Raw genomic sequence first — 13,219 nt, forward strand, 5'->3', positions numbered from 1 at the left:
CTCTCATTTTAATAAAATCAACAAGCCCCATTTCATTCCAACTCACCTCCTTCCTTCCTTCCTTCCTTCCTTCTTGCATCCTTCTTCTTCATCAAGTATCCATAAATTTATTCCTTGATTCCTTTTTTCTATGAATCTATTTGTCTCTCTCTCCTTTTTTTCTTCCTGTTTTTCCTCCCTTTACATTTCCTCATTCGTCTTACCTACCAACTTCCTTATTTCCTTCCTTTTTTCCTTCCTTCCTTCCTTCCTTAATTCCTGCATCCTTCTTCATCACCCTCCCTTCTTTCTCTTCTCCTCTTTCCTTCCTTATTTCCTGAACCTTTTGTTGCTCAACTTTCCTTTTAGTTATTTCCTGAATTTCATATGAAACTTTTTTTTTCTTTCCTTCTTCTCCCCTTCCTTCCTTCCTTCCTTGCTTCCTTCCTTCCTTGCTTCCTGTGTCCTTTTTCCTGGTCAAAAATCCTCTTAACTTTTCCTTAATTTATTTTTTCTCTACCCCCTTCTTTCTTCTTCCTCTCTTCATTTCTTTTATTTGAATAAAATCAACAAACCTCTCTACCTATGTCCTTCCTTCCTTCCTTCCTTCCTTCCTTCCTTCCTTCCTCTCTTAATTCCTGCTTCCTTAAAATAAAGTATCCTTTAATTTCTCTCCTATAACGTCTCTTCTTTCTTCTTATTCTCTTTCCTCACTTTATTGCTTTCTAATTAAAAAAATAAAACAATCCCACCATCCTTCCTTATTTCCTTCCTTCCATCCATCCTTCCATTCATCCTCCCTTCCTTCCTTCCTTCCTTAATTCTTGCATCCTTCTTAGTAAAGTATCCTTTAATTTATTCCCTATCTAACGTCTCTTCTTTCTTCTTAATCTCTTTCCTCGCTTTATTTCTTTTCAATAAAAAAACAATCCTTCCTTCCTTCCTTCCTTCCTTCCTTCCTTCCTCAATTCCTGCACCCTTTCCTGGTCCAGTTTCCTTTTAATCATTTCCTTAATTTCTCTCTCATCTCTCTAACCTTCCTTTCTTCTTCTTTTTATTTTCTCCTTCCCTTCTTTATTTATTTCTTTGAATTAAATCAACAAACATCATTCTCTTGTTTCCTTATTTCCTTCCTTATTCCCTCTCTCCTCGTGTTGTGTTCACTGATCAGGGGTCAGTGTGTGTGTGTGTGTGTGTGTGTGTGTGAGGAAACATGCGTCCGTCTCGCCACCAGAGCTCGCATGTGAGCCACGACAGGACACACACACACACACACACACTACTCACGCGCACGTGCACGCGCACAGTCTAGAGGTTGAGATGGTTGACCAAAAAAAAAAAAAAGGAAGAAAAATAAAAACTTCCCGTTGAAGCAGCTCGTGAGAAAGTTTATGAAACAGAGATCTGACCGATACACACACACACACACACACACACACACACACACACACACACACACACACACACACACACACACACACACACACCTCCCCCTCCTCTCTGTCCAATCACAGCCTCGGTCCTGCTCGGTCTCTGCTCTGATTGGCCGCGGCAGCTGTCAGTCAGGCGCGGAGGGGGCGGGGCCAGGGCAGGGGCTGACCCGGAGTCTGATCCAGTCTCCTTTACGCACAGACCGGACAGTCCGCGCGCCGCTCCACGGATACCCGGAGAGAGATCTGGAGAGAGAGAGAGCAGAGAAGAAGAGAGAGAGAGAGAGAGGAAAACACGCAGAAAGACACGCGCAAGTGTGAGAGAAGAAGAAGAAGAAGAAGGAGAAGAAGAAGGAGAAGAAGAATAAAGTGTGTGAGTGTGTGAAGAGGAGAGCAGGAGTGTGTGTGCGCCTCTCCACTTCTCCTCCTCCACCTCCTCCATGTCGCTCCCCGGCTCTCCTCCGCTCCTCTCGCCGGGCTCCGGAGCCCCAACTTCGGCCGCTCTGTACCGCTCCGCTCCGGACGCGCTCCACGCCTCCTCCGGCCCCTCCAGCCCGGGCCACGGGGGGACCACCACCACCACCACCAACTCCCACTCCCACTCCCACTCCCACTCGCTGTCGCCGTCCCCGCGGCTCACCAGCAGCATGCTGAGCGCCTTCCTGCCCGGGCCGGGGGGCGCGCTGGCCGGCCTGGGGAACGGCGGCGCCGCCCCGCTGGTGTCCGGAGGAGGCGCCGCCGCTCTGGGTCCTCTGGGCGGACTGGGCTCCGGCTCCCCCGGCCTGGTGCAGCCCTCCTCCGGCCCGGGGGGGCTGTGCAGCGAGTGTAAGCTGGTGGAGGTGCACGGGGTGAAGGTGGCCAGCTTCAGCGTGGACGGCCACGAGCTGATCTGCCTCCCGCAGGTGTTCGACCTCTTCCTGAAGCACCTGGTGGGCGGGCTGCACACCGTCTACACCAAGCTGAAGCGGCTGGACATCGCGCCGGTGGTCTGCACCGTGGAGCAGGTGCGCGTCCTGCGGGGGCTCGGGGCCATCCAGCCCGGCGTCAACCGCTGCAAGCTCATCTCCAGGAAGGACTTCGAGACGCTGTACCAGGACTGCACCAGCGCCAGGTCGGTCCCACACTTTAAATCCGCTTTATCCCACTTTAGAGTCTCTGAACCGGGCTGCAGGCTGCAGCAGCTTCTCTGCACAAACTCTCAAACTTCCCGCTGTGTTCGCAGCGGAACATTTCTCACTCCGCAGTTTATTTCTCTCGTGTTCGAGGCTTGTCTTCCACCTTTTCTCTCTGATATCTGGCAGATGTTTCCACTGCATCTGTGGCTCCGAATCTACTGTTTTCCACTCTTGTTCCCCATAATCTCTGTCACTACAAGGATTAAGAGTAACAAGGATTTTATTAGGGCTTTTCCAGACAGGAAAATCAATTTTTGCCGCAATTTTTGCCACAATTTGCATCCTTTCTTGCAGTCATAACTCCGTAAAAATTAAAACCACAGACACGATACAGACATTTTTAGATTATTTCATATGATGTCATTATATTTGGTGTACATCTTGAATAAACATCCATAAATCTGCTCAGGAATCATAGGAAAAAAAACGCTCTTTATAACACCAAACTTCCTTAAGAATCTTCATGTTTTTTAGGTTTTCTTCAGTATTAATGTGATAGTTGTCTTTATTTTCATGGATAAATTGCCAACTAATAACTAATTCTGCATACTTTTTATGGATGTCAAGGGAGAAAACCATGAACACACTTGCTCTGGTTACATGTTCTTCTTTTATCTCACTTTAAAGTCTCTGAAACAGGCTGAACGCTGCAGCCAGTTTCTCTGCAGAAACACAAGAAACTTGCAGCGGAACACTTTTCACTCTGCAGTTTATTTCTCTCATATTCGAGGCTTATTTTCCACCTTTTCTCTCTGATATCTGGCAGATGTTTCCACTGCATCTGGGGCTCTAGATCTACTGTTTTTCCACTCTTGTTCCACCATAATCTCTGTCAGTGTCAGTAGGATTTTACTAGGTCTTTTTCCAGACAAGAAAATCAATTTTTGCCACAATTTGCATTATTTCTTGCAGTCATAACTCAGTAAAAATTGAGACCACAGACATGATACAGACATGTTTAGATTCTTTATGACTTGCAGTTTCATATGATATAATTTATGTCCGAGCAGAAGCAGAAAACCATGAATACACTTGCTCTGTTGACATGTTCTGGACTGTTTCCATCGCGGAAAAAACACAAGCAGTGGAGGAGAAACATGTTTAGTGCTCTGACTTATTTCTGGAAACTCCTAGAGAAAGGATAGAAGCTGTTTCCTTCTGAAGCGTCTTTTACAGTGAAACTTTGAGCCTGATCACCACAATTTTGCCACAATTTTGCCACAATTTTTGCCACAATTTGCATTTTTTCTTGCAGCCATAACTCGATAAAAAAAATTGAAACCACAGACACGATACAGATATTTTTAGATTCTTTGTGACTTGCAGTTTCATATGATGTCATTATATTTGACGTACATCTTGAATAAACTTCCATAAATCTGCTTAGGAATCAGAGGAAAAAAACGCTCTTTATAACACCAAACTTCCTTAAGAATCTTCATGTTTTTAGGTTTTCTTCAGTATTAATGTGATAGTTGTCTTTATTTTCATGGATAAATTGCCAACAGGGGATGCTTAAACTAATTCTGCATACTTTTTATGGATGTAATTTGTTGCTGGAGGGCATTTCTCTCCATTTATGTCCAAGCGGAAGCAGTAAACCATGAATACACTTCTTCTTTTATCTCACTTTAAAGTCTCTGAAACAGGCTGAACGCTGCAGTCAGTTTCTCTGCAGAAACTCAAAAACTTGCAGCGGAACATTTCTCACTCTGCAGTTTATTTCTCTCATATTCGAGGCTTGTTTTCCACCTTTTCTCTCTGATATCTGGCAGATGTTTCCACTGCATCTGTGGCTCTAAATCTACTGTTTTTCCACTCTTGTTCCCCATAATCTCTGTCAGTGTCAGTACATTCTGCAGCTGTTTGGGACTCTGAAACAACTTCTAGCATTAATTTACATGTGGCTGACCCACACTAAAGACATTATTAGTCAATTAAAAGTCATTTTGAGTGATTATTTCCTTTTTTCTCCATTAATCGATTCATCACTGGGTCTTTAAAATGTCAGAAAATAGTGAAAACTGCTTTTAAAGTCCAAGGTGATGTCTTTAAATTCAGTTTAATATGATATAAAGCAGAGAAAATCAGCTAATTTAAATATTTAAGATGCTAAAAACAGATTTGTCTGCAGTTACATAAAAATGCTTTAACATTTATCAATTCTGACCATTTTTTTTTCATAGAATCCTGCAAAAACATCACTCTAAATCCCATGTTTAACAGATATGTGCACAAAGACTCTCAGAAAATAGTGAAAACAGCTTTTAAAGTGCAAGGGGATGTCTTTAAATGTCTCAATTTGTAAAAGATATTCAGTTTAATGTGATATAAAGTAGAAAGAAACAGCAAATCTAAATATTTAAGATGCTAAAAACTGATTTTTCTGCATTTGGATAAAAATACTTTAACGTTTTTCAAAGAATCCTGCAAAAACATCACTTTAAATCTCATGTTTAACAGATATGTGCATAAAGACTCGCAGAAATAAGTGATTCAGCATAAAAAAGGCATAAAAAATGACTAAACTGAAATAAATGTGAAGATCAAAACAACTCCAGTTTTACAGAATATTTTTTAGATTCAGTGTTTCTATATTGAGTCATATTTCACTTAAATAAAGATGGTAACTGCAGAATGAACTTGTCCTAAAGCACTATAAATATTCATCCTCATATTTACTGTAATACTTGTAATATTTCTTCAGTCCAATAAGGTTCGTAAAAATGACTTTAACGACAAAATATTCCTCTTTTATTCCCTCCTGACCATTCTTTGTGTTCACATTGGTAATCTCTGCGTCTATTATGGTTATTTTCCTGCAACACTCCCTTTAAAATCTGTCCTTTTTTAGGAGATATTTATGTGGCGTCCTTTTTAAAAATTAATCACAAACTCACTGACTTGTTTGCTTTAATGGTTTTATTGTGGAAAGTGACTTCCTGTTCTCTTATCATTCCTCGTTTTGCTTCGGTGTTGAAAATGAAGCTTTTACTGTATCGACTGATGGAAACGTGTTGGTGTGTGTGTGTGTGTGTGTGTGTGTTTTTCAGTAGTTTAGTGAAATAAAAACAAACTGACAGCAAACAAACAAATGCAAAACAAACAATAAGCTTCTGTTGACTTTAGTTATGGAACAGCTTCTCATAATCCATGACTTTATATCTCACCGCTCAGTGTGTGAGTGTGTGTTTATGTAAGAGAGTGTGTGTGTGTGTGTAAGAGCTTTCCTGAGTGTGTGTGTGTGTGTGGGAGTGTGTTTGTTGGAAAAATGCAGCTTTAATGTGTGTTTGTGTGTAAACAGACTCTTTATAGAGTGTTTTTAATACCTGTTATGCATAACGGCTGTGTGTGTGTGTGTGTGTGTGTGTGTGCGTGTGTGTGTGTGTGTATGTGTGTGTGTGTGTGTGTGTGTGTGTGTGTGTGTGTGTGTGTGTGTGCAGACTGTACCTGACTGCTTCGACCTTTCAAATTAAAACTCTAAAGTGACGTCGTCATGCACCATTTTGAAACCGGCTCTAAAAGCACAAACAGGGACTGAAGCAACACACATACACACACACACACACACACACACACACACACACACACACTCACACACACTTGTAAATACGTCAGAATGTTAAAAATATTAAAGGGACGATCGTTGACGTCATCTGGAGCTTCGCTGCTCGTCATGTTTGTTGTTTGTGCAGCTGAAAATAAAACTTCAGACGTTTCAGTTTCCATTTATGGACACTTTTGTTATATATTTTGCAAGATAGATAGATAGATAGATAGATAGATAGATAGATAGATAGATAGATAGATAGATAGATAGATAGATAGATAGATAGATAGATAGATAGATAGATAGATAGATAGATAGATAGATAGAGAGAGAGAGAGAGAGAGAGAGAGAGAGAGAGAGAGAGAGAGAGAGATAGATAGATAGATAGATAGATAGATAGATAGATAGATAGATAGATAGATAGATAGGATAAACGTTTTAAATGAGACGGAATAAAAAACGCTACATTTTAAGCTTTGTTTTGGTCAGTTTTTCTAAGGAAGACTTTTGTAATGGATGATGAGTTTAAGGACTGTTGGAAAGTTAATTTCCTACAATAATGCCGTTTATTATTATACAGTTTATTTCTATGATAAATGGTGTATTTGTGTCGGTTTTGTGTGGCTCCATTTAAAAGTGATGTGCTGTTTTGTAATAAAACCACTTAATGTTTAAATCTATTCAAAACTGAATCAAAAACAAAAAGGCCATTAATATATATATATATATATATATATATATATATACACACACATTAATATTTAGACACACAGAGACAAAAATGAAAAGTCATTTTGAGTGATTACTTCCTTTTTCTCTCCATTAATCGATTCATCACTGGGTCTTTAAAATGTCAGAAAATAGTAAAAACTGCGTTTGAAGTCCAAGGTGATGTCTTTAAATGTCTCGATTTGTCAAAAATATTCAGTTTAATGTGATATAAAGTAGAGAGAAACAGCAAATCTAAATATTTAAGATGCTAAAAACAGATTTTTCTGCATTTGGATAAAAAATATTTTCGCATTTATCAATTTTGACCATTTGTTTTTCAAAGAATCCTGCAAAAACATCACTTTAAATCTCATGTTTAACAGATATGTGCAGAAAATAGTGAAACTGCTTTAAAGAACTGCTTATAATCCTGCAGACTTTTTATGGTTATAATTAGTTGTAATAATTAGTTTGTGTGCATTTCTCTCCATTTATGTCCAAGCGGAAGCTGAAAACCATGAATAAACTTACAAATACAAAGAAAATGTTGCGTTTACCCGTAACATGAGTTTCCTGCCATTTTAAATTGAAACGTGTTTAATTTTTCAGTTTTAAAAAGGCTGAAATTCAAAAAACAGGTTGATTATTTTCACCAGAGATGGTCAGAGGAACAAGTTTCCTTCCTCAGAATGAGTGTTTTTAAAGTACAGAGGAGTTATTTTTGATGAGAATCCTGTTAAATGAATCAATAATCAGTTTGTCTGGGTTCTGATATGAGATCAGAGTCGACGTGTAAAGGGAAACGGATCATTTTCACACTTTCTTTGCATCAGATTGTGTGAAACTTTCCACTGTTCCTTCACTTCATTGGATTCCTGCAGTAACAAGGGTTTTATGAGGTCTTTTTCCAGACAGGAAAGGTCAAAAAGTCAGCAGATTTACTCCTGAAGAAAGAGAGAAAGAGAGAAAGAAGCTGCTTCTTTCTCTCTTTCTTCCTCTGACGCTGAACGATTGAAGGAAAAGCTGCAACAACAACTCAAGAAACTGTGAGATCTCTGATTAATAGAGAATAATAGAGCTTTATTAACCCTTGACGCAGTTAAAGACACTCATGCAAAGTGTTTCTGCAGAACCTAATGGATTTGCACCATAATAATAATAATAATAATAATAAAATAATAATAATAGTAATAATGATAATAATAATAATAATAATAATAATAATAATAAAATATGTCTTAATATATAAACAGTGAATCTAAAAAATATTCAGTAAAACTGGAATTGTTTTGATCTTCACATTTATTTCAATTTAGTAATTTTTTAGGTTTTTGTTTCATGCTGAATCACTTATTTCTGAGAGTCTTTCTGCACATATCTGTTAAACATGAGATTTAAAGTGATGTTTTTGCAGGATTCTTTGAAAAACAAATGGTCATAATTGATAAATGTTAAAGTATTTTTTATCCAAATGCAGAAAAAATCTGTTTTTAGCATCTTAAATATTTAGATTTGCTGTTTCTCTCTACTTTATATCACATTAAACTGAATATTTTTGTCAAATCGAGACATTTAAAGACATCAATCTTGGACTTTAAAAGCAGAAAAACCCAACTATATTTCCCAAGCAGCCATTCCAGCTGTTTATATGTTATTTTAATAATAAACTAATATAATACATAATGTTTTTATCTCAGTGCAATGTTTTCTTTACAGCCTGAAAGTCTGTTTTATTTGCTTTGGTTGTAGTTTATTTATTCATGTTTTATTTATGTACACTGTAAAAACTGTTTGTAGAAATGACAGTAAAAGTTCACTTTGTTTCTCACAGTCGTGAGGTCAAACAGACGTGATTCACACATATTAATAGATTCTGTGACTCACACTTCCTCATGATGTCATTATATCTGATGGAGATCTTGAATAAACTTCCATAAATCTGCTCAGGAATTATAGGAAAAGAAACACTCTTTATAACACCAAACTTCCTTTTTTAGGTTTTCTTCAGTATCAGTGTGAATTAGTGAGAGTTGTCCACGTTCTTACTGTTTCCATCCCGGAAAAAACAAAACCAGCAGAGGAGAAACATGTTTAGTGCTTTGATTTATTTCTGGAAACTCCTAGAAAAAAAGATAGAAGCTGTTTCCTTCTGAAGCTGCTTTTACAGTCAAACTTGGAGCCTGATTGCCACAGTTTTTGCCACAATTTTTGCCACAATTTTTGCCACAATTTTTGCCACAATTTGCACTCTTTGTCGCAGTCTTAACTCAATAAAAATTTAAATCATAAACTTGATGCACACATTTTTAGATACTCCTTGAAAAAGGATAGAAGCTGTTTCTTTCTTATTTCTCCTTCTGAAGCTGCTTTTACAGTAAAACTCTGAGCGTAATTCCCGCAATTTTTGCCACAATTTTTGCCACAATTTGCGCTTTTTCTAGCAGTCATAACTTGGTAAAAATTTAAACCACAGACATGATACAGACATTTTTAGATTCAGTGTGACTTGCAGTGTTCTAGGACATATATTTATATAATGTCAATCTTGAATTAACATCCATGAATCCACTTTGAGAATCATAGGGGGAAAAAACAACTCCTTATAATCGCAGAACTTGGTTAAGAATCCTCACGTTTTTAAGTTTTATTCAGTATTAGAGTAAATCATTGAAGATTGTTAATACATCAATTGGTTTATAGCAGAAAGAAACTGCTTATAACTAATTATGCATACTTTTTATGGTCCTAATTTGTTTTGGAGGGCATTTATCTCCATTTCTCCATTCTTCTGAAGCTGCTTTTACAGTAAAACTTTGAGCCCGATTGCCGTAATTTTTACCACAATTCTTGCCGAAATTTTTGCCACAATTTGCAGTCACATAAACATGATGCACACATTTTTAGATTCAATGTGACTTGCAGTTTCCTAGGACATATATTTATATAATGTCAATCTTGAATTAACATCCATGAATCCACTTTGAGAATCAAAGGAAAAAAAAACAGCTCCTTATAATCGCAGAACTTGCTTAAGAAAGTTTTTAAGTTTTATTCAGTGTTAAAGTTAATCAATGAAAGTTGTTGATACATGAATTGGTTAATACCAGTAAGGAAGTGCTTATTATTAATTCTGCATACTTTTTATGGTTGTAATCAGTTGTGTGTGGGCATTTATCTCCATTTATGTCCAGGCGGAAGCAGAAACCCTGCTCTCCATGAATACACTTACTCTGTTCTTATTGTTTCCATCCTGGAAAAAATAAAACCAGCGGAGGAGAAACATGTTTAGCTTCATGTTTAGTGCTCTGACTTATTTCTGGAAACTCCTTGAAAAAGGATAGAAGCTGTTTCTTTCTTATTTCTCCTTTTGATGCGTCTTTTACAGTGAAACTTGGAGCCTGATTGCCACAATTTTTGCCACACTTTTTGCCACGATTTGCGCTCTTTCTTGTAGTCATAACTGGGTAAAAATTAAAATAAACATGATAAAAACATGATACACACATTTTTAGATTCTGTGTGACTTGCAGTTTCCTCGGATATCATTATATTAGATTTCTGTCTTGAATTAACGTCCATAAATCTACGTAGAAATCCTCGTAAAAGAACTCTCCTTATAACGTTTTCATCAGTTTCAATGTAAATTACTGATAGCTGTCTTTATTTCCATGGATACATTAGTGCTGATAACTAATATTGCAGACTTTTTATGGCTCTAATTTGTTTTTTGAGGGCATTTATCTCTGTTTATGTCCAGGCGGAAACAGAAAACCATGAATACACTTCGCTCTGTTCTGACTGTTTCCATCCTGGAAAAAAACGGAAACATGTTTAGCTTCATGTTTAGTGCTCCGACTTATTTCTGGAAACTCCTTGAAAAGTCAGTGGGAACACACTGGACACACTCGTCTGCACTGTGTGTGTGTGTGTGTGTGTGTGTGTGTGTGTGTGCGTGTGTGGTTATTTCTGTGTCGTTGGGAGATGAAAGTGATAGATGGCGGTTGTTCACTATCGGCTAATTATTAACAGTGTATTGTGTTGCTGTGGAGTCAGTGGGCTGTTGCAGGGTGACCTCTGTTTTTTAGCTGACCACACACACACACACACACACACACACACACACACACACACACACACACACACACACACACACACACAGCGCTCTATCGTTTATTAATCCAGCAGCAGGAACATTTCTTTGGCTATTTTTGACTCTTTTTTTTTTACTGTTTCTCACCCTCCGACCACTTGTATTTGTGTCCTCGGCTAATTGTCTCTTCTTCTTCATCATCATCATCATCATCACCCCCCCGCCCTCCGCCGTCTTTCACCTCTCGCTCCTCTGTCTCTTCGTCTCAATCACTCCGTCTCTCCCGCTCACACACACTCAGCGGTACATGTCAGGGGTAATAATGGATCATGTGAATGCGCATGGAACAACACGGCTGGAGAGCTATTGTTGTCGAACGCACAGCGAACACACACTCCTCTCTCCCTCCAATCATATTGACATTCCTCTAATGCCTCGCTCTCTCTCTCTAGGCCTCCCCTCTCGCTCCCTCGCTCGCTCGCTCTCTCGCTCCACTCTTGACGTTACTCTCTGGGAAAAGAAAGGAAAAATTAAATGCTTTAAAAAAAATGCACAGAAAGAAAGAAAACTCCCACTGGGATTCTGCATACTTTGTCTTCTTGGTAACCATATGTGTGTGTGTGTGTGTGTGTGTGTGTGTGTGTGTGTGACCATTTACATCCACTGACATCGTCTCTTGGCGCCGACTTTGGTCAATATTTCTGTGTTAATGTATGTTTTAAAAGCTCTTCAACAGGAAGAAAACAACAGCGTCAAGAGAGTGTAAAAACTTTAAGTCTGTATTTTATCGAGTTTTGGTGTTTACATCAAGTTTTTCTTATGGGATTATGGGAAATAGGTTTTAATAAATGTTTTCTGTTGGACAAAGTGACCAAAGAAAAGCTTAAAATGGTGAAATTTCTGTCAGGATGTCTTTATTCTACATGTCGCCAAAATTAAACCGTTTGGAATAACTACATCCTGTTAAAATACTCAAAGTAAAAGCACCAAATTGTGCTTGAATACAGAACTTGATGAGTAAATGTAGTGAAGTTATTTTTCACCACTGGGATTATTTTGGCCGTACAAAGAGAGAGAGTTGGTGCACATTAAACATAAACACCTTGTTGAAGAATTACAAGTTCAGATGCAGCAAATATTCATTGAAAATCTGTTTACTCAGAGCAGAGAGGAGAGGTCAGGAGAGTTTAAGAGTGTTTTTGGGACAAAATGTCACAGAGGAAGAAGATTTATCAGCCTTTGATACACAGAAACATTCACTGATTGTTGAGTAATAAACAAGTGTTTTAAAAAAACTCTTAAAACTTGTCAATGATCGACTCCGTTGCTGAGTGATGTGTTCCTTCACTGGCATCAACACACACACACACACTTACACACACACACACACACTGTCCTGCTGCATCAAATGTGGATTAATACGGCGCTGAAAATAGTTCCTAACAAATGCACCATTTCCTCCTGTTTTTTTCCCCACAAATTGTTGTATTTATACCAGTAGTTTTCTCAGAAGTTACTGCAAAACGACTGTAAAATATTGAAAAATGTTGGAAAAGATTTCCGTCTTTAGTCAGAAAGTCTTGAGAGAACTCAGCTTCTAAACATTTTTGTGGATGAAAACTGTGTTTGTAAAATGTTTCCTGATCTCCTGATGAGAAACTCTGACATAAAAAGAAGCATTTGATTTTATTTGTACCCTTTAATTTCGCACAATCAACCATGCAGCGGAGAGTTTATTTACTCAAGTCTGCAGAGATGATTTCCAAATGCTGCCGACAGAGAGCCGGACACTATTCTTTATTTCTACGTGAATTAAGAAAGTTTTCTTTGCAGCTTGATGAACGAATGTTCCATTTCCTCAAAAACAAACTTTTCTTCTTTGTGCATTAATAGAATTAAAGAGATCTGTTGTGCAGCTGCATCTGAACTTGTAATTCTTCAACAAGGTGTTTAGGTTTAATGTGCACCGACTCTCTCTCTTTGTACGGCCAATATACAAGTCCTGCACCTTTATGGAAACAGCATTAGCATGGTGAGAATATCATATAAAAAAACAGGACAGGAGAGGCTGGAAATATGACAATACTTCAATATGTACAATACATGTTTTTTTTTTTGGGTAATTTCACATCTTGTTTTGGTTATTTTGTGTCTTTTTTGGTCATTTTTCTACTTTTCTTGGTAATTTTGGGTCTTTTTTGGTCATTTTACGAATTGTTTTTGGTAATTTGTGTCTTTTTCGGAAATGTTGTCAGTCATGAGACAAAAATTAACTGAAAATCTG

The 13,219-nt window shown here is 38.1% G+C and overlaps 1 protein-coding gene and 1 pseudogene across 2 annotated transcripts in view; one reads left to right on the plus strand and one right to left on the minus strand.

Moving 5' to 3' along the window:
- The window catches only part of LOC131988994 (scavenger receptor cysteine-rich type 1 protein M130-like), a 912,635-nt pseudogene that overhangs the window by 262,472 nt on the left and 636,944 nt on the right, over positions 1-13,219 (minus strand).
- LOC131988996 (dachshund homolog 2-like) overlaps positions 1,483-13,219 on the plus strand; it is a 144,215-nt gene continuing 132,478 nt past the window's right edge. For both annotated transcript variants that reach the window (XM_059354151.1, XM_059354152.1), the window contains exon 1: positions 1,483-2,520. In XM_059354151.1, coding sequence (XP_059210134.1) covers positions 1,850-2,520 — 671 coding nt within the window. In that variant the 5' untranslated portion in view covers positions 1,483-1,849. The remainder of the gene's footprint in view (positions 2,521-13,219) is intronic.

Source organism: Centropristis striata, chromosome 17 (genome assembly GCF_030273125.1).
Source record: "Centropristis striata isolate RG_2023a ecotype Rhode Island chromosome 17, C.striata_1.0, whole genome shotgun sequence".
Lineage (NCBI taxonomy): Eukaryota > Metazoa > Chordata > Actinopteri > Perciformes > Serranidae > Centropristis > Centropristis striata.